Source organism: Suricata suricatta, chromosome 12 (genome assembly GCF_006229205.1).
Source record: "Suricata suricatta isolate VVHF042 chromosome 12, meerkat_22Aug2017_6uvM2_HiC, whole genome shotgun sequence".
Taxonomy (NCBI): domain Eukaryota; kingdom Metazoa; phylum Chordata; class Mammalia; order Carnivora; family Herpestidae; genus Suricata; species Suricata suricatta.
Window position 1 is genome coordinate 63103226 of NC_043711.1, and position 26860 is coordinate 63130085.

The 26860-nt window shown below is 40.0% G+C and overlaps 1 protein-coding gene across 4 annotated transcripts in view; it reads right to left on the reverse strand.

The window, feature by feature from the left end:
- Positions 1–26860, reverse strand: part of RIN2 (Ras and Rab interactor 2) — a 215450-nt gene that overhangs the window by 171088 nt on the left and 17502 nt on the right. The window contains exons 1-2 of one of the 4 annotated variants that reach the window (XM_029916513.1): positions 9830–9965; positions 218–341 (exon numbers count right to left, since the gene is read on the reverse strand). In XM_029916513.1, the coding sequence (XP_029772373.1) occupies positions 218–220 (3 nt within the window). In that variant the 5' untranslated portion in view covers positions 221–341; positions 9830–9965. Of the gene's footprint in view, positions 1–217; positions 342–6664; positions 6748–8452; positions 8520–9829; positions 9966–26860 lie in introns of those variants that run through there. The other 3 variants (XM_029916514.1, XM_029916512.1, XM_029916515.1) reach the window with 3 other exon arrangements.

A 26860-nucleotide genomic window follows, 5' to 3' on the forward strand; every position in this document is an offset into this window, starting at 1 on the left:
CTTGGTGTTGGTTTGGCCCTGAGGCCAATCATCATACACTGAATCCCTCAGATACCTGGAAACAGGTTAAGTGGCTGCCCCTGTCAGAGAAGTCACAACCATACCAACATATCTGAGCTAGAGCACACAAGCGCTCTGACCACATGGTAGAACCTGGAAATCAAGAAAAGTCCTGGGGGTGCCATGCACTGGGTTTTATAATCTCAATATTACATACCATTCACACTGGGATGCCTCCGTCTCCCTCTTCAGTCCAGCCCCAGTCTCCCCACCATCCCGAAGGACTTGCACATTTTATCTTTTCCAGTAGAAGTTCAGAAATTCGGATCTCCTGTCTCCATCTACAACACACAGAATTGGCCATTTAGCATTTTGGAAGCATTTAAAAAATACCATAAAAAACTGCACAGAGGATTTGTCTCACCCAGTTCTGGAAGAATGTACTGATAACTGGGAGCACAGAGAATGGTCTTTCCTTCCTTTTCTAACCCTCATTCCTACTTCTGGGCCAAGTAACTAAAGAAGGACTTTCTGGGACAGCTTGGTGGCTCAGTCGGTTAAGCATCAACTCTTGATTTCACCTCAGGTTATAATCTCCTGGTTCGTAGGACCTGTGTCAGGCTCTGTGCTGACAGTGCAGAGCCTGCTTGGGATTCTCTCTCTCCCTCTATCTCTGCCCTTCCCCTGCTCACATTCTCTCTCTTTCGCTCTCTCTCTCTTTCTCTGCCTCTCTCTCTCTTTCTTTCCCCTCTCTAAAGAAACTTTACCTGAATGTTCTTTAAATCCCTATGCCAATGCTTAAATTCCAAAATACTCTTACTTTTAAAAATGGAGGTAATTAGCAACCAAGCTGTCTTCTCTATCAGCTAAATGCCATTTTGTTTTCCATTACCCCTTGCATCATATCAGCTTATACAGAGTCACGCAATCCTCCAGTGTGGGACTTTGGAGATGGGACCAGCCTGAAAATGAATCTCCAAATTACCTCCCTATCTCATTTTTGGTATTAATGCCTTAGCCTTTCCAAAATAACCTAAGCATACAAATGCATTCAAACTGCTTGCAAACAAACAGAAACAAAACACAAATATTAGATCAAAGCTCAAGTTCCTTTGACCATCACCACTAACAATGGAGCCTACATCCTCAACAGAGGTAGACACTGTTATAGTTTGGGATGAAATCTTTCCAGATCACTTCTGTGCACTGAATGATTCAATCTCTCTCTCTTTCTCTCTCTCTCCCACGTACATACATACACACACATATATATTTCTTTTCTAAGTAAATGTTCATTATGTGTCATCGGCATCTCACTTATTCCATGCTCAAGATGTCCTGTCAAACTCATACATCAGTATAAGAAGATTGTCTCTCTCTTTGATTTTTACACTTTGATAATATTTCATAGTTTCGGCTTCTCCATCAGGCTGTCTAACTGGACAGACTCCCTTGCCAGCACATCCTCCAGTACACTCCTATGCAGATGCCACATGCACGTCTTCATTCTCCGGATCTGAGTTAGGCCTCTGGCCTTGAACAGCCTCCCCTATCCTCTCCTCACACTTGAGAAGACTCAGCTCTCAGGCCTTGGGGCAACACCTTCGATCTTGAATCCTAGCTGTGTCTCTCAGGCAAATTACTTAACTTCGGTTCCTTCTATGTAAAATGACTGGAGTAGTACCTCCCTCAAAGGGTTGTTCTTGGTATCAAGTAAAATAATCCATGAAAAGCACTGGCCCATTGCAGGTTACTTAGTGAATGCTCAATAAGTGTTTGCTGCCACCATCACCAATATCAATGGTCATCATCATCATCATCAACATCATCTTATTTGGATAACAATTTAAATCCCACTTTCTTTTTAATTCAGAATTTCCTCTTGTTTCACACATAGATAAGATTACTCTATGTTTTAAGGTCCATTCACATCACGTCACAATGACCCTTAATCTTTGCTAATAGATATACAAGAAGTTGGGAATTAATTTACTGGCCCACTCTATTCACAGTGGGCCACACAGTCACACACAGCAAAGGAAGCCAGTGAGTTAAAAAAGATTATCCTTATAAGGGACAGAAATTTGAGTGCTTCCTCCATTATATTATTTATATAATAATATTAAGTAAGTATGTAAACATAAAATAACTAGGTATAAATACCTGATTATCATGATCCTACATAATTATATAACTCATATACAATTATAAGTTATGTAGGAGGAACAATAATGTAAACCAATACAATTAGAAGTAACAAGATTAGGGGAGCCTGGATAGCTCACGTGGAAAGGCATCTGACTTCAGCTCAGGTCATGATCCCATGGTTCATGGGTTCAAGCCCCATCCCCAGCTCTATGCTGATAGTTCAGAGCCTGGAGCTTGCTTCTGATCTGTGTATCTGTCTCTCTCTCTCTCTGCCCTCTCCCACTCATACTCTGTCTCTCTCAAAAATAAATAAACATTAAAAAACTTTTTAAAAAATAAGTAACAAGATTAATTTAATTTAAATTTAATTTAGATGATGTTGTTTTGCTAAAACTCACACTTCATAACATAAATACAGCCGAGATTCATCTTCTGTGAAGGAAAGATTAACATAAGAGAATAAAATCAAGAACTTGCTTTACAATTTTAAAGCAAAAACTGTAATAAGAGACAAAGAAGGATACCATATAATCATAAAAGGAACAACCTAACAAGGAGATACAGCAATTGTAAATATGCACCCAATGTGGAAACACTCAAATATAGAAAACAGTTAATAACAAACTAACAAAATAACAAAGGAAGTAATTAATAGTAATATAATAATAAGGTGGGGACTTTAATACCCCACTTACATCAATGGATAGATCATCCAAACAGAAAATCAACAAGGAAACAGAGGCTTTGAATGACACATTGGACCAAATGGATTTAACAGATATATTTAGAACTTTCAATCCTACAACAGTAGTATATACACATTATTTTCAAGTAGACATGGAAGATTTTCCAGAATAGGTCACATATTAAGTCACAAAATAAGTCTCAACAAATTAAAAAAGATCAACATCATACCAGGCATCTTTTCTGATCACAATGCTATGAAACTAGAAATTTCATATGAAACTATGAAAGAAAAAATTGGAAAAGAGCACAAATACATGGAGGTTAAATTGCATGCTACTAAACGATGAATGAATCAACCAAGAAATAAAAGAAGAAATAAAACAATTCAAGGAGACAAATGGAAATGTCTGTGGGGTGCAGCAAGAGTTGTTTGAAGAGGAAAATTTATAGCAATAAAGGCCTACCTAAAGAAGCAATAGAGTCAACCCAACCTTACTTCTAAAGGAGCTGAGAAAAGAACAAACAAAACCCCAAACCAGAAGAAAATAATAAAGATTAATTAGAGGAGAGATACATGAAACAGAAACTAAAAAAAAAAAAAATTAATGGAACCAGAAGCTTGTTCTTTGAAAAGATCAACAAGAAAGCCTTTAGCCATATTCATAAAAACAGAGAGAAAGAAAGAGAGAAAGAGAGGGAGAGAGAGAGAGAGGGAGGGAGGATTCAAATAAATAAGGATTCAGTTAAGTAAAATTAGAAATGAAAGAGAGAAAGAACAACCAACACCACAGAAATGCAAAGGATTATAAGAGAATACTATTAAAAAATTATATGCCAACAAATTGGACAACCTGGAAGAAATGAATAAATTCCTAGAAACATATAGCATCCTAAAAGTGAATCAGAAAGAAATAGAATATTTGAGCAGATTTATTACCAGCAATGAATGATATTAAATCAGTAATTAAGAAACCAACCAGATGGCTTCATAGGGGAACCCTATGAAGAGTTAATGCCTATTAACAAAGAGTTAATACCTATCCTTCTCAAGCTATTCCAAAAAATAAAAAAGAATGGAAAACTTCCAAATTCATTCTATGAGGCCAGCATTACCCTGATACCAAAAACAGATGAAAACACCACTAAAAAAGAGAACTACAAGCCAATATCCCCAATGAACATAGATGCAACAATTCTCAATAAAATACTAGCAAACTGAATCCAACACCACATTAAAACAAATCATTCACTACAATCAAGTAGGATTTATTCTCAGTTGCAAAGATGGTTCAGTATTTGGAAATCAATCAAAGTGGTATATTACATCAATAAGAAAAAGAATAAAAGTCATGTGATCATTTCAATAGATGTAGAAAAAGCATTTGACAAAGTACAACATCCTTTCATGATAAAGACTCTCAACATTCAACAAAGTAGATTTAGAGGGAACATACCTCAACATAATAAAGGACATTTATGAGAAACCTACAGCTAACATCATACTCAATGGTGAAAAACTGAGAGCTTTTTTACCAACAGTCAGGAACAAGATAAAGATGTCCACTTCCACAAGTATTATTCAACATGACAGTGTTTCCATGTTGGGTGTTGAAAGTCCTAGCCATAGCAATTAGACAAGAAAAAGGAATAAAAGGCATTCAAATTGGTAAGAAAAAAGTAAAGTTTTCACTATTTGCAGATGACATGACACTATATACAGGAAAGCCCGAAGACTCCACCAAAAAACTACTAGAACTGATAAATGAATTCAATAAGGTTGCAGGATACAAATTAGTGTACAGAAATCTGTCACATTTCTATACACTACTAATGAAGAAACAGAAAGAGAAATTAAGAAAATAATTCTATTTACAATTACACCAAAAATAATAAAATACCTAGGAATAAACTTAATCAAGGAGGTGAAAAACATGTACTCTGAAAACTATAAAACAAATGATGAAAGAAATTGAAGATGACACGAAGAAATGGAAAGATATTCCATGCTCATGGACTGAAAGAACAAATATTAAAATACCCATACTACCCAAAGCAATCTACAAATTTAATGCAATCTGTATCAAAATACCAACAACATTTTTCACAGAACTAGAAAAAGCAATCCTAAAATTTGTATGGAACCACAAAGACCCCAAATAGCCAAAGCAATCTTGAAAAAAAATAATAAAGTTGGATGTATCACAATTCCAGATTTCAAGCTATATTATAAAGCTGTAGTAATCAAAACAGTATGGTACTGGAGCAAAACCAGACACAAAAATCAATGGAATAGGATAGACATCCCAGAAACAAACCCACATCTATATGGTCACTTAATCTTTGACCAAGGAGGCACGAATATGCAATGGGAAAAAGACAGTCACTTCAACAAATGGTGTTGAGAAAACTCAATAACTACATGCAAAATAATGACACTGGACCACTTTCTTACACCATATAAAAATATAAAGTCAAAACGGATTAAAGTCCTAAGGATAAGACTTGAAACTATAAAAATCTAGAAGAGAGCACAGGCAGCAATTTCTCTGGCATCAGCCATAGCAACTTTTTTTCTAGATATGTCTCCTGAGGCAAGGGAAACAAAAGCAAAAATAAACTATTGGGATTACATCAAAATAAAAAGCTCTGCAAAATAAAGGAAATAGTCAAGAAAACTAAAAATGAAATGGGAGAAGATATTTGCAAATGACATATCTGATAAAGGGTTAGTACCCAAAATACATAAAGAACTTATAAAACTCAATAGCCAAAAAACAAATAATCCATTAAAAAATGGGCATAAGACATGAACAGATATTTTTCCAAAGAAGACATAGTGATGGCCAACAGACATGTGAAAAGATGCTCAACATCACTGATCATCAGAGAAATGCAAATCAAAACTACAATGAGGTATTACCTTACACCTGTCAAAATGACTAAAATAAAAAACACAAGAAACAAGTGTTGGTGAGGATAGAGAAAAAAAGAAACTTTTTGGTGGAAATGCAAATGAGTGCAGACACTGTGGAGAACACTAGTATGGTTCCTCAAAAAATTAGAAATGGAACTGCTCTATAATCCAAGAATTGAACTACTAGGTAAATAACCCCCAAAATACAAAAACACTAATTCAAAAGTATATATGCACAACTATGTTTACAGCAGTGCTATTTACAATAGCCAACTTATGGAAGCAGCCCAAGCGCCCATCGATAGATAAAGGATAAGAAGATATGAGATACACACACACACACACACACACACACACACACACACGGGCGTGCACACACACACAGAGGAATACTATTTAGCCATAAAAAGAGTGAAATCTTGCCATTTGCAAGAACATGGATGGATCTAGAGTATAATGCTAAGTGAAATCAGTCTGTCAGAGAAAGACACACACCATATGATTGCACTCATGGTGGAATGTAAAAACACACACACAAAACAAATAGGCAAAGAAAAAAAAGGAGAGAGACAGACAGACAGACAGACAGAGAGGAACCAAGAAATCACTCTTAACTCTAAAGAACAAACTGATGGTTACCAGAGGGGAGGTAAGAGAGGGGATGGGTGAAATAGGGGAACAGAATTAAAGAGTACACTTATCATGATGAGGACTGAGTAATATATAGAATTGTTGAATTACTATACTGTACACCTGAAAATAATATAGCACTGAATGTTAGTTCTACTGGAATTAAAATAAAAAAATAAAAAGAGGGGTCCCTGGTTGGCTCAGTGGGTAGAACAAGCGACTCTTGGTCTCAGAGTCATAGAGTCTATTCAATGAGAAATAAATAAAAAGTTAAAAAAGAATTACCCTTAAATGCAGTTTGCTGTGTGGAGAGGCTTGCAGTAGTGAGAGGCACCCCCACACAGACCAGCTGGGGAAACACAGCTGCTGGGCCCCGTATCATGCTGACTCTGGGCTGTTCACTCAGAGGGGAATTGTAAGGGGAATTCAAATTTTTCAGTTTCTTTTCCACTCTCTACATTCTCCATTCACATTTCTCTGTCTGAACTACTGTAAAACTTCCCTTTTTTTCCCTCCACTAGACTGCCCTTGTCCTTCACTTGGGGCAGACGTTATCTACGTTGTAAGCCCTCTCTGCTCCTTTGCCGTACCCTGCCACAAAGCCAATTTGTAGGACCACTTGGTCCCAAAGCAAATTAAAGAAATGTAAACCCGAAGGCAGGCATTGAAATTATTTGTCAGAACTTATCTAGAAGGCTTGGCTCTTCCAGAATTTGTCCTCAGCTACACATTTAAGAAGTTTCAAACATGCCTTGGTCACACTCCAAATCAATGACAGCAGAAGACCTGGGGGTAGGACCAATGCAGCCCTATTTTCAAAGTCCACTAGGTGATTCCAATGTGTAGTGAAGGTTAAGAACCAGTGATCTAGCAATAATAGCTTTCAAACTCTTTTGACATCTGTCCACAGTAATAAATACATTTCATATCATGACTCATGTCATATACATACATACGAAACAGAAGCAAACATTTTATAAAACAATCCTTAGCTCTTACATTCTGATGTTTTCTATTCCACTCACTTGTACTTAAAACAAGGCTGGATGTGCCCCACTTCCCACCTCACAATCCCTTACGGGTCTGAACTTCAGTTTGAAAAACACTGCCTTACATGATCCAGAATAGTTAATTAGTAAATGTTATCCTCAAGATAAATATATATTTCAGAATTTCCCAAAGAGGATGTGTGAACCCTTAAGAATAAGCCCATATTTACAGATGCCCATTTTGAAATTTATGTTTCAAATTATAATTTTGGATTTTATAATCTAAATCTCTCATTTTAGAAAATAGGAAAGGCCACATGCATATAGGCAGACATTCCCAGAATGCACGTATGCTTGTGCACTCGTCTATTTGAAAAAATCTTTAAACAGTTGCATTGCGGACCCCCAAACTTACAACTCTTTGAGCTCAATTATGATGTTGTCTCAATGTCTGTAGCTCAGGGGTCTTAACTCTTCCTTTGCTCGTAAACTGTGGTGCATCACACAATATGAAGCCTGAAGTAGGTATTTGCATTAATGCCGTTGACTGAGTTCTAGTATTCTGGCATATATTTCTAATTTTGATTTAACAAAATAATACACCATGGAGGCTGATAAATATATCTGGCCATTCAGACAAGGGGATTTGGTGTCACTACAGTATCTCAATAGTTACCATGCTCCTAACATCAGACTAGAGTTTTAGGTAGCTGGTGCTCTTACCACATGGGCAAAATAGAATTAAATGTTGCCAATACTCACTTTTCACTGATGTTGCTGCAGTAGCAGCAACCCTAAGTGTTTAAGACAACGTTTTTTGAGCCCGTGAGAGGAAAAAAACCTACCAGGTGAAATGCTATTAGCCAGTTTCCAAAAGGGTTTTGACTTAGAAAAATACAATAACTTACCAAACCCAATCTTGAAAGTACAAATAAAACTGAGTTAACAGTGGATTTGGATGACATGTGTTATAAAATCTTACATACAGAAATGGAAAACATCAGCTTTATATAAGAAAAATAGAACTGTACATTAAAAAGAGCAGTAGACTGATTCAGGCTTCCCATCAGTCAGGGCAAAGTACCTGGAAGGGTCTGGGAAGCTGTCCCAGCACTGCTGTGCTGGTCTCACAGGGGGTGCTGTGCTGGTCTCACAGGGGGTGCTGTGCTGGTCTCACAGGGGGTGCTGTGCTCGTCTCACACGGGGTGCACATAAGAGGCAGTTCCTCAGCAAAAGCTGTCTGTTTTCACTTGGTTATTGAACTTCAACATGGCGGAGGTCCTAAGACAAATGTAAATTCATATCAAACTTGCATTGGTTGTCTAGCAAACCAGATTTTCTCTAGGGAATCCTAAAGTGTTTCTCACCTTGACAACTTTAAATCATCTTAAGTTTCGTTTTTTTAAATCTCATTTCTCTGTGGAGAAAAGCTAAATTTGTGAGGAAGTGTCTTGATCACAACTATTCATTAATTAAACAAATATAGATTAAGTATCTATTAGGTATGATTGCACTGTGGGAAATACTCATTGGAAGCTCTCAAGCCCTTATAGAATATTTAAAAACTGAAACCCTCAAGGTAAAAGCAGATTGAAGAAGACAGGCTGCCAATCAATGTTACCAAAGTTAGTAAGCGTTACAAGAAAACATTGTTCCATAATCCTAATGAATTGGTAAATGTGGAGTTACACAAAGTAAAACAAGTTTCTTTGTTGCAAGATTTCTAGAGCCTCTATGTGAATATGATCTGGAAGGGTTAAATTATGCTCCACTATCTCCCCAAATTCTTTAACCAAAGAGGTTTTATAAATCATTATCTCGGGATTAGGCCAGGCTGTGAAAGATGGTGACCTAGAGCCTGTTTTCTCTCTCTCTCTCTCTCTCTCTCTCTCTCTCTCTCTCTCTCTCTCTCTCTCTTCCATTTCCTTTAAGAGAAAGGCACTGCCATCTATCTTTTGAGGGGGGGACAGAAAGAAAGAGCTCAAAGAAAACTGCCCTGCTATTATCAGGAAAAGCCCCTGTGTGGCTGGGCTGTCTGATACAGCAGCCACCAGCCCTCCATGGCTGTGGATCGCTTGAAACGTGGGGAGTCTGAATTGAGATATGCTGTAAGTAGAAAATACACACCAGGTTTTGAAGATTTAGTAAAAAACAATGTAAATCTCTACTTCATTAAAAATGTTTACATTGCTCACATGTTGAAACGAACATTCTGGATTAAATATATTACATCATTAAAATTAATTTTACCTATTTTAAAACATAACTACTAGAAAACTTAAAATGACATATGGGGTTCACATTGTATTTCTAACGAACAGCATTTCCTTATGGAATAACCCTCCAAGCCTTACTGGTCACTAACACCACACAGCTGTCCTTTACTCCGTGGCTGGTGTGCAACACACACACACACACACACACACACACACAGAGTGGCTGCTCAGCCTAAACACCTTACCCTCTACTGCCACCTCTTGCTATAATTCTGCCCATTCTTTAAAATTCATCTCAAACGATAGCAGGCCACTCCTGACATTTACGAAGACTTGATCACATGCAAGGCATCATTTTAAGTACATTTCATGCGACCCCCTAAGCGATTACAGCTGTTTTTCGAAGCGCGCCGCAATTGATTCTCATTTTAGAGCTGGAAGATGTGCTCATGGTGCGCACCGTCAGCCGCTCAGCGGCAAAGACCAGATTCATCTTTGCTTCATCCGTCACACAGCCCCACCTAGTGGTCCTCGCCATCGGCCCAAGGTCGGCTCTGAGTTCCTGAACACATGCATCCCGCCCTCCCTGGAATCTTTACTGCACTTCATTCATGAACCTTTTTCACAGCATGGATTACAGCATTGTATTATAACTCTTATTATTGTGTGTGATCCACATGATTCTCTCTGAGACCAAGATTAATTCTTCATGGAAAATAACACTTTGAGATCTCGAGAAGTCAGTATTTGATTAATGTACAGCCTATTATGTATTTAAACACATCATATGCTCCTCTCATACCTTTTACACATGTAAATCTTGCTGTTGACATAGAATTGGGTATATGGATGTGGAGGGCCATTACTGACAGGTGGAATTTAAAAGCAAAGCAAAAGGGAGCGGCTGGAAATCTGGTCTCCCGCCCGGTGAGGGGACCTCCAAAGACTTCCCAGGGCAGCTCCTCCATCTACAAAGAGTAGTTGCCCTCTCGGCTCATACTGTCAAGCTGACCCTGGCCTCTGCTCTGGCCTTGTCTCTGAAGGAGACCCTCCCCCACCGACCCCAACCATAGAACAGTGCCTGAGAAAAAACCGACAGGGGCGGGAGAGAAGGAATTAAGGTAGTAATTAGGGGTATCCCAAAACTTCAACATTTCTAGTAAGTTTAGAAGACTCTTCATCCCATACCCATTTGTTGTCTGAAAAGGGCACTATAAAAGCAGACTAAAGACCCTAATTGTACTGATCCATCCCAAATGCAGGTATTTGCATGAGAATAGTAACATTTCCCAACAAACCTCTCCTGGTTCTAGGAATATCAATAATTAAGAAATATGTTTTGGTAATAGAGAAACATGTACCTATGAAAAATAAGGATTTGTCATTTCCTTCACAAAAGTTGTGTAATGGAGAACATTTAGGTTACCTCAAGTCACTTCAAAATGGACATACTGGTTCATTTTCCTTACCAATGATCTAGATTTTTCTCTCAGAAGCCAGGTTGCTGTGACTTTATGAAGTTTTCCTCACCTCAGTGTACTCATATCCAAGAGTGAGGCACACCTCTCCAGGTTGGCCATCTTATTCTCTGGAATGACTTCTTTTAAAAGACAAGCTAAAAATTTTGTCGACCTTCAACAATCTAAACCTTAGCACAGGATCTCCAAATTAGATTCTTTGACCTTAGTTTAAATACATTTGGTTAGGGGCGCCTGGTCATAATCTCACAGTTTGTGAGTTCGAGCACTGTGCTGACAGCTCAGAGCCTGGGGCCTGCTTCAAGTTCTGTGTCTCCTTCTCTCTCTGCCCCTCCCCATCCCTGTTCACACTGTCTCTGTCTCTCTCAAAAATAAATAAGCATTAAGCAAAATTAAATACATCTGATTAGACAAACCATAAGAGACTCTTAAATACAGAGAACTGAGGGTTGATGGAGGGAGGAGGCTGGGGGGTTGGCTAAATGGGTGATGGGCATTAAGGGGGCACTTGCTGGGATGAGCACTGGGTGTCATACGTAAGAGAAGAATCACTAAGTTCTACTTCTGAAACAAATACTACACTGAATGTTAACTTGGATATAAAATTTAAAAATAATAAACAATATTGATGAACATAAAGTAGTGCTAATATGAAAATTAAATACATTTGATTAAATGAAATAAGATCCACAAGACTATTTTGAATAATTTTCTCATAAATATGTTCCCTATTTTGGAAACCCCTTATCTTCAGAAATGACTAGTATTTCTAGGAATGTATATCTACCCATAGTGGTTTTTTCAATCACTTCTATTTCTCTTCTGCCAATTAAAGAAAGGAGTGAGCAATTTGTGTGTTTATTCAATTTTACAAACATTTCTTTGGATTTTGTTCCAGGTCTAAGATGGACACTGTAGGGAAACAAACAGGGTCCTATTTTTAGATGTAGGCATCTGAAGGGGAGACAAAGAGGGGTGCAGGTTCAACTGGGGGAGCACAAGGCAAGGCATTTAGTTTAGACAGAACCGTTTGGCTAAAAGCAGATATCCAAGGCAGAGACATGAGAATCCCGGCTGGCCTTGGGAGTATGGGGGGTTGGAGGGGAAAGGCATGAACTTGTGAGCACTGCCGTGGTACAATGAGAGGCACAGAAATCTCTGTCTGGGGAAGGGGTGCTGGAGGTGGAAGGACAGCTTAGGGAAGATAATCGAGAGCTGAGCTAGGGAACTATAACCTGCTCGGAAAGAAGGTGCCAGACACAAGCTCTTACACCAGATACAAGGAGGAAGCATCCATTATGGATCAGGAAGTCAGGAGAAGGGGCTGGTACAGGCAGGTAGATGATTTTTCTGTTTAGATAACCTGAGTCTAAGTGGAGAAGTCCAACACTAGTTGAAAAATGAATAGGACTAAATGCATAATCTCCATCAGGACAGACAGTCCCCTCCCCCAACCCACATATGCAAATAGAGAACGTAAGGAAGTGGTATTATAGCTCCCCTGTGATTGATAAAGCCAAGGGTACAGCTGTCTGTGTGTGAAGCAAGCAACCTGACTGGCCGGCCTCATGAAGACAGAGGGATTGCTGCTGGGAGCAGGTGTATGATTATTTCATTTTTGGTTGAGGTGAGTCTCAGGTTCTGGGGAAGACCCAGATTGAGAAATCTAACAGGCAGTTACAGTGCTAACACAGACAACTGGACAACTCTATATCCAGAAGAGAGTATCCACAATGAAGGAGGTGATGGCCTAGGGAAGCCGGATCACCCTAACGGCTTCTATTCAATTCTGGGTGCCACAATTGGGGCCTGTCCAGAAGGGGAGAGAAATGAAATGTGTGGCCATGGTTTGGGGGAAAAGCTTGAAGGAGCTTTGAATGTGTGACACGAAGAAAAGGAAAAGCAGGGAAGCCTCCTTCATTCATGTGAAAAAGGAATCAGATGTGACCAGTCACAGGAAAGATGTAGACTTAGGAACCAAGGGACAGATAATCGGGGAAAGCACATTCCAGGTCAAGGTAAGGACTCCCTGGCCAGCACTTTGGGAGGGGGTGGTTTCCTCCTTAAGGGAACCGAAGCACACCCTGGACAATAGCCGCAGGGGATGCAAAGGGGCTGAAGAATCTAATGGAGAGCCCAGTAGTAGATGTCCCCATCAGTCCTATGGCCCCACGGGAGAAGGCAGATTGGAGCAGCAGATGCATGGGCAAGGGCCACTTGCAGACAGCAGACGGGTGAAGCTACAAGTAGGATGCCCAAGACAGATCTCCGCAAGAGATAATAAGTGAACTGCGAAAGAATCTTTTATGGAATGCAAGTGGGGACAGAAACATCATAAAAGAGTAGGAAGAAATTCAAAGACTGTCACATAACAAAAGACAAGGAAGAGGAAACATTGTTAAGGTATGGTTTACATATAGTAAAGTGCACAACTGTTAAGGGTACAGCTTGATTATTTTTCACACCATTCCAAAAGGTTCTCTCAAGCCTTCCCTATGCAGCACCCCCAAAGAATAATCACTGTTTTGACTTGTGGTATAGATTAGATTAGTCTGTTTTTGAACATTATATAAACAGAAGCATGCAATATGTACTCTTTGATTTCTTTATGTCAAATTATGTCCATGAGATTCAAACATGTTGCTATGTCCCAGTAGCTCATTCTTTCCCATTGTTATGTAGAGAACAGAAGTTTCTAGGCTTTGTCTATTATGAATAAAGCTGTTAGAAACAGTCTTCTACATGTGGACACAAGCACTCTTCTGTTGGGTAATCTGCACGGTGTAATTTCTGTGTCAGAGGGTAGATATGTATTCTGCTTTAATCAATACAGCCAAACATTTTTTCCAGGATCTTGTGCCAGTATATATTTTTTCCAGCAATGTAAGAGAGTTACAATTTCTCTACGTCTTCATTAACACTTTGTATGCTGTCAGCCATTTTAATTTTAGTCGTCATGATATACCGTTGTACTATTACTTTTAATTTCTCTGGTGAGAACAGCATTTGATTGAGACGAGGCCATCTATGGTTGAATGTCATCTTATCATGTATTTAGTAGCTATGCTGATGCCCTCCTTTATAAAGTGTCTGCTCAAGTCTTGTGTCCATTCTTAAAGTGGATTGCCTGATACATATATACACACTTCTGAATGTGAGTCCTTGGTTGGGTGCATGTATTGCAAATATTTTTTCAAAGTTTGTGGCTTGCTTTTATTTCTTAAGGGCATCTTTGGATGAATAAAATTCTTCATTTTTATTGAGTCAAATTTATCCAGCTTTTTCACTTATTACCAGTTCTGTTTTTTAAAAATTTTGCATACAAGGTCCCAAAGATATTCTCATGTTTTCTTCTAGAATATTAATAGTTTTCATTTTAACATTTAAGTCTATGATTCATCTTGAAATAATTTTTGTGTATGGCATAGGGATCAAATTTAATTTTTTCCTTACAAATATATAACTGACCTAGTATCAGCTATGGAAAAGACTCTCCTCTCTTCTACTTAACTGTAGGGTAGCCTTTCTCATAAGTCAAGTGACTTATCTGTAGGTCTGTCTCTGGATTCTCATTCCTGATCCATTGATCTATTAGGCTATCCTTTTTTTCAATACTACAATCTCAATTATTTAGCTTTAGAGCAAGTCTTAAAACTAGTATGCAATTTTCAGATTTGTTGTTATTCTTAAAAACTGCCTTGGATATTACTTTCCATTTCCATTTAAATTTTGAAATCAACTTGTCAACTTATACAGGACAAAACGCCACTGGGACTCTAATTGGAATTTCAAAGAATCTATAAGTTATTTAAGGGTTTAAAATATTCAGTATTCCAATCCATGAACATGGTATATACTTCTATTTGTTAAGATCTTAATTAATTTTTCCCAATGTTTTGTACTTTTTGGTGTGGCATTCTTGCACACTTGCTGTTATTTTTTTTGGGTATTTTTTATGGTATATTTTTTAACTTTTCCAATTGTTACTAGTATATTAACCTCTGAATGAGACACTTTTGTTATTTTCTACTTTTAATAATTTTCATTTCTTTTTCCTTGCCTTAGTGTCTGGTAAAATAGCCAGGACAATGTGGATTAAGTGATAGGGTGACACAAGACAGAAGATGGAAGTGACTATGGATGGTCGGGCACCCTTGTCTTGTTCCTTATGTCAGAGTGAGAGCATCAGTATTTTACCATGAAATATGGCTGGTACATAATGTATTTCGATTAAGGCAGTTGCCCTTTAATCCGAGTTTGGTCTCAGTATTTTTCATTTAAATGTGAAATTCTACAAAGGATCCTTGATAACTTATTTTGACATTTCAGGAAGGGAGCATAGTACTTTGTTGATTGTAGAACTGTCCCTCTCTATTTGGGAAAGACAATCGCCTTGGACAGCCACTAACCACACATCTGAGTCAGACACTTTAATCTCTGAATGGTTCTTAGTTCCTATGTTTTATCCTCCCTTTTACTAGATCTAGGTCTCTCGATCTCGAGCTTAAAATCCTGATAGCATTGAATAATCTCTACATGTTTGACCTTGTGTTAAGCCATTCCCAGATGTTATTTCACTCAATCTTGTGACAACTTTTGTAACAACAGACAAGGCAGTGAGAGCATAGTGAAATGGATTTACTGATCCATGGTCACACCATTATGCAAGGGAGCCAGCAAGCAAGCCAGCCAGTCTGACTCCATAACATAGCCACTATGCCATTAGGAATCACATCTTCTTGCCCAACCCTTTGTTTGAGGTCACTTCTCTTAATTATGGCCTAGACAACTAGACATGTTTATTCACCATGTAGCCAATAGGGAGGCTACTGAACTTCATGACTTCATCAGAAGGCCTTGAAAATGGCAGTTCTAAGTTCCTGCATTTTTAAAGCTTTATCCCATGCAAGAACAAAGTAAACAGTTCTCCAGTGTTCTGTCCATCACTTACTTTTGCTAAAAGCAATAGGTAAAGCTCTGCAACTACAAAAGAAAATTACCTGAAAATAACTCAACTGCTTTTCAGTAGAAAGGTTAGTTTATACGCTTGATCTAGAGAGGTATGCAATTCTTCTCAAAAGGGACACGTTCTGTTCTATCAATTGTCTCTTTAAAAATTTTCCAAAACAAAACTACTGCAAAGGAGTTGCATAGAGTCTTTATTCCTTATAACTTGAGGCTTCATTCATTCTAGTTATCTATTACATTATAGTAAATCACCACAAGACATAGTGACTTAAAACAACAATGATTTTATTACCTTTTTGGTTTCAGAGAGTCTGGAATTCAGGAAGGGTTTGGCTGGGTAGTTCTGGCTGAGAGTCCAGAATAGGGTTGCAGCCAGATGTTAGCTGGAGTTGGAACAAAGCGCAGTTGTGGGGGGAGTGGGGCACAACTGGCAAGGTTGGAGACTGTCAGAGCATCTTTCTCTAACTTCCTATAGGTCCAGACTATTCGGTCTCTTCCCATGGGCTAGTTTGGGCTTCCTCACAGTGTGGCCGCCTTGGATGGGTATAACTGCTTATATGGCGGCTCAGGGCTCCAGCAAGAGTGTTCCAGAAAGCAAAGTTGGAACTACATTACCTCTTCCAAATTATCCTTAGAAGTAAGGCAGTATTTCTTTTCTGCCACATTCTATTGTTACAAGTGAGACACAAATGTATCCAGACACATAGGAAAGGGATTAGATTTCTCTCTTGATGGCATGCTAACACATGGGTTTGGGCAATGACGTAGCTAGCCATCTTTGGAAAAATACAATCTGTCCCACGGTCTCAAGTTAGCCATGTACTGCAAATGTCACATACAAGAGACCCCATGCCATTCTCATGTTCCAGATATGTAAACCAAGGGAAAGCATTTCTAAGCCACTTCCAGTTACACAGAAGATGGGACAAAACTCTCATATCTGTTTAAACACGCAACCTTAAAGATAAACATAATATATAGAAATTACTTTGTGCACTATAAAATATGGCATATTTTATTGTGATCATTAATTGCAACTTGGAAATATCTCGGAAAATCTGACATTTTATCAAGACAGATGAAACTCTCTTTGGAAAGTTTTATCTGCCTAACAAGTACCACTTAAATTGCCCTAGGAAAGTATTTGGGTATTTCCTAGAGCAGTACTTAATGGAGAACTTGGAAAGTTAAAACTCTCAACAAGACTGGCCTGACGAAATGTTTCCCATTGCAAAAGAGTACAGTTGTGGGCAAGGAATACTTGCTTTGGCCTGGAGCTCAGGAAAAGAAAGATCTATGAATGGAAAAGGCAACTTTTAAGAGGTGCCAAGTTATCAGTCAGTCTGCTGTACAATTAGCAACTCCAAACTGTGATTCTTCATCTCCTCTCCCAAGTTCAGCCAACTCCCACGCCACATTTTCCAGTGTTTTGTCCATCTTAGTTCTGATTTCTTGAATTTTTGGTTTGGGGTGTATACATATACACATATATACATGTAAATGTGTGTGTGTGTGTGTGTGTGTGTGTGTGTGTGTGTGTTTGAGGGGGGTGGTAAGAACATTCATCCTATGAAATGTTTTGATTCTCAAACTGTTTTCTTCTGACTGCAGCTTTGCTGGAATGTTGTCTGCTGCTTTTTGCTCCTCCTAAAATATTTTCTTTTCTGGGCCGGCAATGAGTTGATGCAGACAAGGGGCAGGGCTTGTATGGCTAACCAAGTTTCTTGATTCAAACATCCCCTCTGCTGTTGACTTAGTGAAGTGCAGTCTCCTTGGTGAATAGGGCTGCTTTTCAAAGAGGGAACATGGGGTCTCTTCTGATTTTGTGATTCTTTTATCTCTGCGGGGTTTTAAATTTTATCCATTTTGCTTTTCTTTCTCCACATCTCCAAGTCTCCAAGGGGTAAGTGCCCTTCCAAGGTTCCCCCTTCTGTCCTGAGCCTCATCATTTGTAGGACTATCACTGTGGGTCCTACAGGCATTCAAATATTTCCACTGGGGATGGGGCTGGACTTTCTGGGCTGCATCACCCCAGGCTCCCCCAACTCTGTCCTCTTCCCCACTTGTTCTCCACTGGCTGCCCAACGCTCCTGACAGGGGTGGGCTCCAGAGCAGCTCAGCTAAACCTGGGTGTTTGTCGTTCTTTTACAGGTAACTTGAAGTTTGTAGAATGATGTGTCCCAGTAATATTGTGGACACGTGTAATTGATGCTTTTATTTGCTGTTTTTTCATTTGAGTTATTTTGGGAAGAAGTTATTTGAAGAGATTTGGATCTAGGCAATCACCATTATTCTACTGCAGCTCAGAGCTCTGTTTATTTTTTATTTATTTTTTTTTATGTTTACTTAGTTTTGAGACGGAGAGAGAGCACACACACACAAGTGGGGGAGAGGCAGAGAGTGGAAGACACAGAATCCAAAGCAGGCGCCAGGCTCTGAGCTGTCAGCACAGAGACTGATGTGGAGTTAGAACTCATGAACTGTGAGATCATGACCTGAGCCAAAGTCAGATACTCAACCAACTGAGCCACCCAGGCACCCCTATCTGTTTAAATGATAATGCCATTTACTGCACTAAATATATCCAATTTACCCAAACCTGATTACTCTTCACAATGCAGGAATGTCTCAGCACAGCGCTATAATAACTTTGTAAACAAGGAACTCTGTAATAACTTATAAGCAAACAAAACAATTCACACACACAAAATCTATTGTTTAAAATACTTTCTGATGACCTAACGCATACCTAAAGCGAATTCTTATTCTTATACATCACCAGCCATCACCAAAATAGCCAAACCTGCCTCAACAATATCAGCAAACGGTAGAGCCCTTGACAGCATCTGCCATCCAGAATGAAATCGTAGGTGGTAGAAGTCACTGGAAAAGCTGCACTTATGTTTAAAGTTGCCCTGAGACTTTCCCATTTGCAATGCAGGTAATTCGATGGGTTCTAACAGAGTTTTCCTGGCTCCAGGTGCCAGCTTTAATCAGATACATCTGGCTTTTCACCCCAGGCCCCTGGGGTAGGCAGTAGAGGCGGCCTGTGCCTGCTCTGGCTGAAGATTGCTCTGGCTACAGGAGCAGGCTCTTCCCAGGAGCAGAGCAAGCCTGAAGTGCTGGGAATTAACCCCCCACCTCCCAACAGCCTCATCCATGACTTCTGAGAGCTGGCCAGGATACCCAGCCCCCTTCACCCCACCTAACGGCAGGATAACTGAGGCAGAGATCATGCTCTGGCAAGGTTAAGTTCTTATGCAAAGGGCCAATTTGGTTGATAATGCACCCTGTATCAGCTGCCCCCCTCCCAACTCACCTCCCTACTCCCCTGCAAGAGCATCCCAGGGGCACCCCCCAAACAAACTACTTACATTCAAATCTTTGCTCACAGCCTGCTTCTAGGGGAACCCAGACTGAGCCAGCCCCCTAGCTGGGTCATCTTCTCCAGGCTCTCAGAGCCTCCACGTAGATGGTTCAGAGCCAGGAAGACGGCCCCAGACTGGGTCACTGATCCAAACAGGGTGAGAAGGAGAAGGGTGTTGGGTGTAAGGGTCCAGGGATGCACAGAAGAAGGTCCTAATGGGACTGTGTAGGGCACAGCCTGGAGTATTCCTTGTCCCCAGGACTACTGATGTGGCCATGGCCGAGTATTTAAAGGGACAGCGATGAGGTGGCCCCTCCGCATTCCATGGCCAAGCCTGTGTACATTGTAACTTCTCTGTAAATATTTGTGGATTAATGAACGAGTTGGAATTCAGTTTGAGAAAACCACATTAATGTAAACCCTGTTAAACAGGAAGGAGATGGGCAGATATAACTCTGCTATAACTTGTTGTTTCATGATGTGATAGAGAAATAAGACCACAAGAATGAGTTGAATTCTATAGAATTCCATCCCTACTTTTGCCACCATGGGGGTTCTAGATGACTGAACACTGAATCACCACAGCCTCTTTGCTGTGAATTCTTTTATTTATTTATTTATTTTTGAGAGAGAGAGAGAGAGAGACCAAGAGCAAGAGGGGGAGGACAGAGAGAAGGAGAGACAGAATCCCAAGCAGACTCCATGCTGTCAGCACAGACCCCAATGCAGGGCTCGATCAAATGAAGTGCAGGATCATGACTTGAGCAGAGATCAAGAGTTAGACATTTAAACAACTGAGCCACGCAGGTGACCTCCTTCTGTGAATTCTGGGTAAGGTCGCAGTCATACGTGAAAGGGGGTGGGAATGATTGAAGGTTATCTTCTCATTCCCTCACTTTGTCACAAAGCTAGGGGGCACTCCAGGCTCCCCTCCTGTGGCGGCCCCGGGAGCTGCCATCCCAACATCCACACATGTGGTAGGTCTTAGGAAATACTCGTTGAGTGGCCATGAAAGAAATGCACCTGTGCACCGGCTGGGGTCCACCTTAATGATTCAAACAGGAGAGGCCAACCTGGGTCATGTTTTAGAAGAAGCCAGGAAAAGCACATCCCTACTACAAACCAGGGAAGTATTCAGAATATAGGAGAAAAAGATGAATATTTACAGTGGGTCAAGGCTTTTTTGAATTCTTGGGGAGATCAGTTAACCAAATCAACAGCTATTTTTAAATTTCATTATTTTATAATGATCACCATTTTAAAATATGCATTTCGTGCCTGGCATTGGATTAGGTGCTGGGCCCACGGCAAATAACAGGCAGGCTCCATCTGGACCCTTCCTCAAGATGTTGAGTGAGAAAGCTGAGCCAATGTGGTGTGATCAATCCATGGGATATTTTGTGAATAATTCTCCTGTACATAGCTACTTTGTCTTATGTGAGCATATGGGTTCTGGTCACATGCAGAGCCCAGATAAAGAATGGCTAACCATTTAAGCATTAAAGCCTCAAATATTACATAGGTTTTTTTTTTTTAAACAGAGATTTATTTTTTTAATGATTTTTTTTTTTTTTTTTGAGAAAGAGGGAGAGAAAGAAAACAGAGGGAGAAGGGGAGAGAGAATCCCAAGAAGGCTCCACACCCAGTTCGGAGCCTAATGCAGGACTCGATCCCATGACCTCAAGATCATGACCTGAGCTGAAATCAAGAGACTGACCCAACTGCCCAGGTACCCTAGGGCTTTATTTAAATGTGTTCTATCAGAGCATCCAGGTGGCTCAGTCAGTTAAGCGTCTCTCAGGTCATGATCTCACAGTTCGTGAGTTCAAGGCCTGCATTTGGTTCTGCACTGGAAGTGCAGAGCCTGTTTGGTATTCTCTCTCTCCCTCTCTCTCTCAAAATAAATAGGAACACTTAAAAAAAAATGTGTTCTATCACCCTACCTTAGAAGTCGGCCTATCAGGAGAAGTGTCACCTATCTTTCATGATCTGGGTCAGCAGTGACTGTGTTTTAGCTATAAGTACCTTTCTAAGTGCAAGCACGGGGTTAAGACGACTGGCTGGAAAAACAAAACAAACCAAAACGAAACAACAGCACATCAGCTTCCTCTGTAGTCATCTGCCTCTGCTAAAAGCACAGTGAAGGGTTTGTAGAGAGATGTAAGATATCCAGGGTATTGCAACATTACTGCTGTTTAAACAGATCCCCAGGGGCTCCTGGGTGGCTCAGTTGGTTAAGTGCCCAACTTTGCCTTGATCTGGTGGTTTGTAAGTTCGAGCCCCGTGTTGGGCTCTGTGCTGTCAGCTCAGAGCCTGGAGCCTGCTTCAGATTCTGGGTCTCCCTCTTTCTCTGCCCCTCTCCCTCTCATGCTGTGTCTCTCAAAAATGAATAAATGTTAAAAAAAATTGAAAACAAAAACAAACAAAAAGATCCCCAAAAGCCAGGAGGCCATTTTTCCTAACCTCCAGAAAGTCACCTAATCAAAAATCATGATCAGTGTTCTCTCTTTCGGCAATAATATAATAAGCAGTTTCTAAATCACTTCTCACAACATAGCAGCGCCTATGGTAGAGGTCAGCAAGCCTCCTAATGTGCCTTTTATTCTGGAGACTCTTGCATTTGGGAAGCGTCCATGTAATGGGGTTCTGTCCAGCTACATTTGGGTGGAAAGCTATGTATGCCACCCTCCGACGTGTCATTTTAAACCACCCCCTGCCATCCCCAGCCCCCCCCCTTCTGTAATGGCCCTATAAACTGTGCCTTCCAAATGACATGCTGCAAGGAGGGAACAGGATGGCTCCTTGTGTCACCGCCTGGAGGAGAAGCACCCGACCCACAATGGCCAAACAGTCACTTTTGTGTTAAGCTCCTGAACGTTGGAGGTTTGCTGGCTAGCCTCTCATAAGACATGCAACCATCTAACCAAGCTGCAGATACTTTTCCATCTTTATCAGGAGCAGATGTGAAATAAACTGAACAAAGGCCCTGCCCTATTCAAGGCCTCTATTATCATCCTTATTGCTTGGGCAATCCATGAGAACGCATCAATCAAAGTGAAGTCTGACACGTGCATAATTTTCTCGATACTCTCCTTTGTGGCAGGGGCTGCTCTTATTCCCACCCACTTCGTATGCAAAAAAGAAACTTAGGCTTAGAGAAGTTAGTTAACTAATTTGCCTAAGGATCCCAGCTAGTAAGTGGAGGTACCAGGACTCTAGAGTGCATGTTAGTCACCATACCAAACTGCCTCTCCTGCCAGACTTTGGTCTTAGCACCTACCATCTCCTGCAGCATTGCAAACCTCACCTAACAGCACACTGACTCATGGTGGCCTCATGGTGACACCCCTCATTCACACTGGGTCTGCTCTGCTCTAAGAGAGAGCACATGCAGCGTTCTGAGCACAGCAGGGCATGTGACATTTCAGCAGAAAATGCAGCAGCATCTCCTCTGGGGAGTATTTTCAGGGAGGCAATGCTTCCTCAAAACCACAAACTGATGACCATTTATGGGAAGCGGTCTCGCCAAAGCCTTAGGTCATGACTGCGTCTGTGCTATTTTAATGCTTTCCTTTTAGAATGTTAGGCATATGTAGCTTTAAAGTGATATGGCCACCTGCATGATGGATGACATTTTTCAAGAAACATCTTTCCTATTAACAATTCATGCTCTGAATCTCATTATGCTCGGGCCCAAGAAATCAATCAATGAGCTTCGGTGTTTTGTACTTTTGTCTTTGTATTTTTCTAAATTGTTCAAATTGTACACAAGTGGATACTACCTTTGTGATCAGAAATAAAAGGTATTATCTAGATACAATTACTAATACAGAAGCCTAACATTGCCTTTTTAGGACAAACGCCCTGGCTTCCACAATTGGGTTGGTTTTGCTATACTTCAGCAGACTTCAGATTTGGTGCATTCTTTCCCTAGAGGCAGAAAATATACTGGTACCAATAAAAAACCAAATCAATTGCATTCATTTGAGTTCTGTCCACAATAGCTATGACTATTGAAAGTGTGGTGTTGCTGGATTATCTCACCAGCAAAGGTTTTATTTTAGAAAATCTCTAAATGTTTGGGTATGTACAAATACTCATATTTCTAATGTTTGGGTCTGAGGACACTTCTCTGATGCTCCCTGCTTAGTTACAGTTTGACAAGCGTGGCCCACAATGAACAGTTTTCATCCTGGGAGGCAACGTGGGTCCTGGAATTTGGAATTACATTCCCTATTTAATTCCCAGCTTCCAAGTCTTTTAATCTTGGGATCCTGAGCAAGTTAATTATACCGGTCTGAGGTTCAGTTTTACTGACCCATGAACTGTGGGCCGGGCTGTGCTCAGAAACAAGTCTAAAAAAACAAACTGCAAGTTTCCTTGAACATTGCTCCTCAGCATTTGATTTTGCTGACTGTTTTCTCAAATCTATCACAATCAATCCTTCAGAGCATAATAAGAAAAGCCCTTGACTACATACTCTGTGTGTGGTAACACTCAATAAAGATTAACTATTGTTACTACTATTATTACTGTCACTATTATTGTTATTTCTATCTGGGCTTTGGATGCCTGACACACAGGATGTGCCATTTGTTGAGTAGGACTGACTGAATTTCAGTGAGAAGTAAGCCCGAAATACGACCCTCTCCAATCTTTGCTCTAATGTCCTCCCGAGCAAGACACTGTTTCTCTGGACCCAGAACTGCAAAAACCACCACCAACAAAAATGTCACCAGGTCTTCTTTTACAGCTTGGCGGTGATCCAAGGGGATGGATCCTCCGAAATATTCCCATTAGTCCCCTCACCAGATCAGCTGCATGGCCTGGTTTTCTCTTGTAAGTTACTTATAATTTTCTTCTGGCTGTTTCTACCTTCTGACTTTGTAATTTTCCCCCAATCCAAGATCCAGATTCTCCACTGCTGTTGTCTTGGCTGTGAAGAGAGAAGGGAAACCCCTGGGGTCATAGAAAAGTCAGGAGGCCTGAGACACAGTCTCATACACTAACAGGCAAAGCCTGTGGCTTCTCTGGGCCTCAGTTTCCCTTGTACCCCAAGGGGTCCACTGAGGGCTCAGCTCTCTGAATAGATGCCTTTCCTCTACATGTCCACAGCACACACACACTGCACTGCTTGGTGTGGCCCAAGTACTGGCTTCCGGGCTGGGTATCTCCTGGGTCTTTGGTTTCCCTGCCCAGCATCTGCCCCGTATGGGATTTGTCCGGGAAAGTCCCTGCTGAGCTTTACAGTCTGCTGCTCCTGGATGCAAATCCTGGCTCTGGCACTACTTACTAATTCTGCAACTTGGGATAAGTTCACTTAACTTCTCAGAGTCTTGGTTTACCTGTCTACAAAATGGAGATCGAGGCGCTTAATTCACAAAAATGTGCAGGGACCTCCAAATGGAATAAAATTGAAGGTGTTCTCAACGCAGTGGGAACTTACTGTTTTAATCACAGAATTTTCATGTTATTCTGATGAGAAGAGCTCTATTCAACTTAATTTGACATTTTTGTAAAGCATATATCACTCGGGCATAAAAAGAAGTACATAATAAACAGAAACACATAGAAAGAAGCATACAAGCCAAGTTAATTGCTTAAGGTCCTTAAAACATCCTCACGTTCAGAATCCAACCCTTCTGGAGCATTCTCCTACTGGGAGTGGTTTGTGGCCAGGTTTTATTCATATAACATCATTATCTGTGACATCAATTAAGAAAAAAGCATAAATGATGCTGGATTTTTTTCTTAACTTAAATTTTTACTCCTTTAATTTGAAAAAATAGAAAATCATCAGTTTGAAAGTAGAGCAGTAACACACTAGGGGCAGCAAACCTCTAAAAGTAACTCCGTTCTAGAAGTGCAAGTACAACTTACAATATCATGTATCTCAGGACAGTAAACAAAAACACAAAATGTCTTTCCTTCTAGATCAGACTGGTTTCTCCTCAGAAAGAACACAAAAGGCAACTAATGATTTGAGATTCAAACCAAACATGCAGATATTGACCTCAGCAACATCTAAATAAATGACCCATACAACACAGTGCCCACACATAGGTAAGAGCCCCAAAATGTGCGGTGTGTTAGTTACAAGAGGTGGACACATACTTTAACTTTCCCAAACCCTCCTTCTGCAAAGGTAGGTGGGAGGATTCAATGAGGTTTAGGATGTTTCCTAAACCTCTTTGTCTATATAAACGCTCCTGCAACTTTAATTCACCATCTTCGGTCAGTGGATGCTGTCCCGTTTTTATAACATCTGGCACTGAAGGATGCTCATGTAGACAATTTATAGATTTATAAACACACAGGGGTGATACCCTTTGCGTTTCTAAAGCTAATCTCTTCTGTATCAGGAGACTTAATATTTATTTCCCAGTAAGTGAAAATATATTCAGGTAGATCTCAAATCAGAGACATTCATTTTTTTATTGTAAATATAGCTTCTGTAGCATTATTTGCCTTTCTAAGGATTTCATTAGATTTCAAGGAAAATCACTTCTTGTAGGACTCTATTGTAGAACATGTTGATTGTAACTGTAGGTTTCAAGCCTCCCAACATCCAATTAAGTTTTTGTTTCTAAAAGAGTGAAATTTTACATAAAAAAAAAGCAAAGTAAAATCTCAAAGATGTCACAAAGTAGGCTATGCTCACCTGAATTCACGTGGAATGAAAGCTGCCCCAAAGAAATGAAAGATTTCACATGACCAGAAAAATCCTCCTTATGGTAAACAAGGTCAGTTCTCAGCCAGAAACTAATAAAGTTAGCGAGGAATATTGGTGAATGTTTCTGCTGTGAGTGAAGAGGGCTCCAGTTTACTTGAGGGTTTGGTTTTAGTCATTTCCTGGAACCTCTAGGCTATGTGGGCTCAGATCCAATCAACAATTTATAAAAGTCTTGGGACTTCCTGATTTCAAAACTCACTTACAAAGCTACAGTAATCAAAACAGCATCGTACTGGCATAAAGGACAGAAATACAGACCCTCAAATAGAATAAAAAGCCCCCAAAATAACCCATGCATAAACAGTGAAATGACTTTCAACAAGAGTGCCAAGACTATTCAATGGGCAAAGGATATAGTCTTTTCAACAAATGATGTTAGGAAAACTGGATATCACATGCAAAAGAATGAGGTTGGCCCTTACCTTATACAACATAGCAAAAATTAACTCCACGAGGATCAAAGAAAGACCTACATATAGGAGCTAAAAGCAGAAAACTTTTCAAAGAAAATGCAAATTGGATCTAGCAATGAGTTCTTGGATATAACACGAAAAGCACAGGCAACAAAAGAAAAAAAATAAATTGGACTACATCAAAATTAAAAACATCTGTGCCTCAAAGGACACAAGCCATACACTGAAAAGGCAACCCAGAGAATGGAGAAAATATTTGCAAATCATATATCTGATAAGGACTAATATGCAAAATACAAAGAAAACTCCTACAGCCC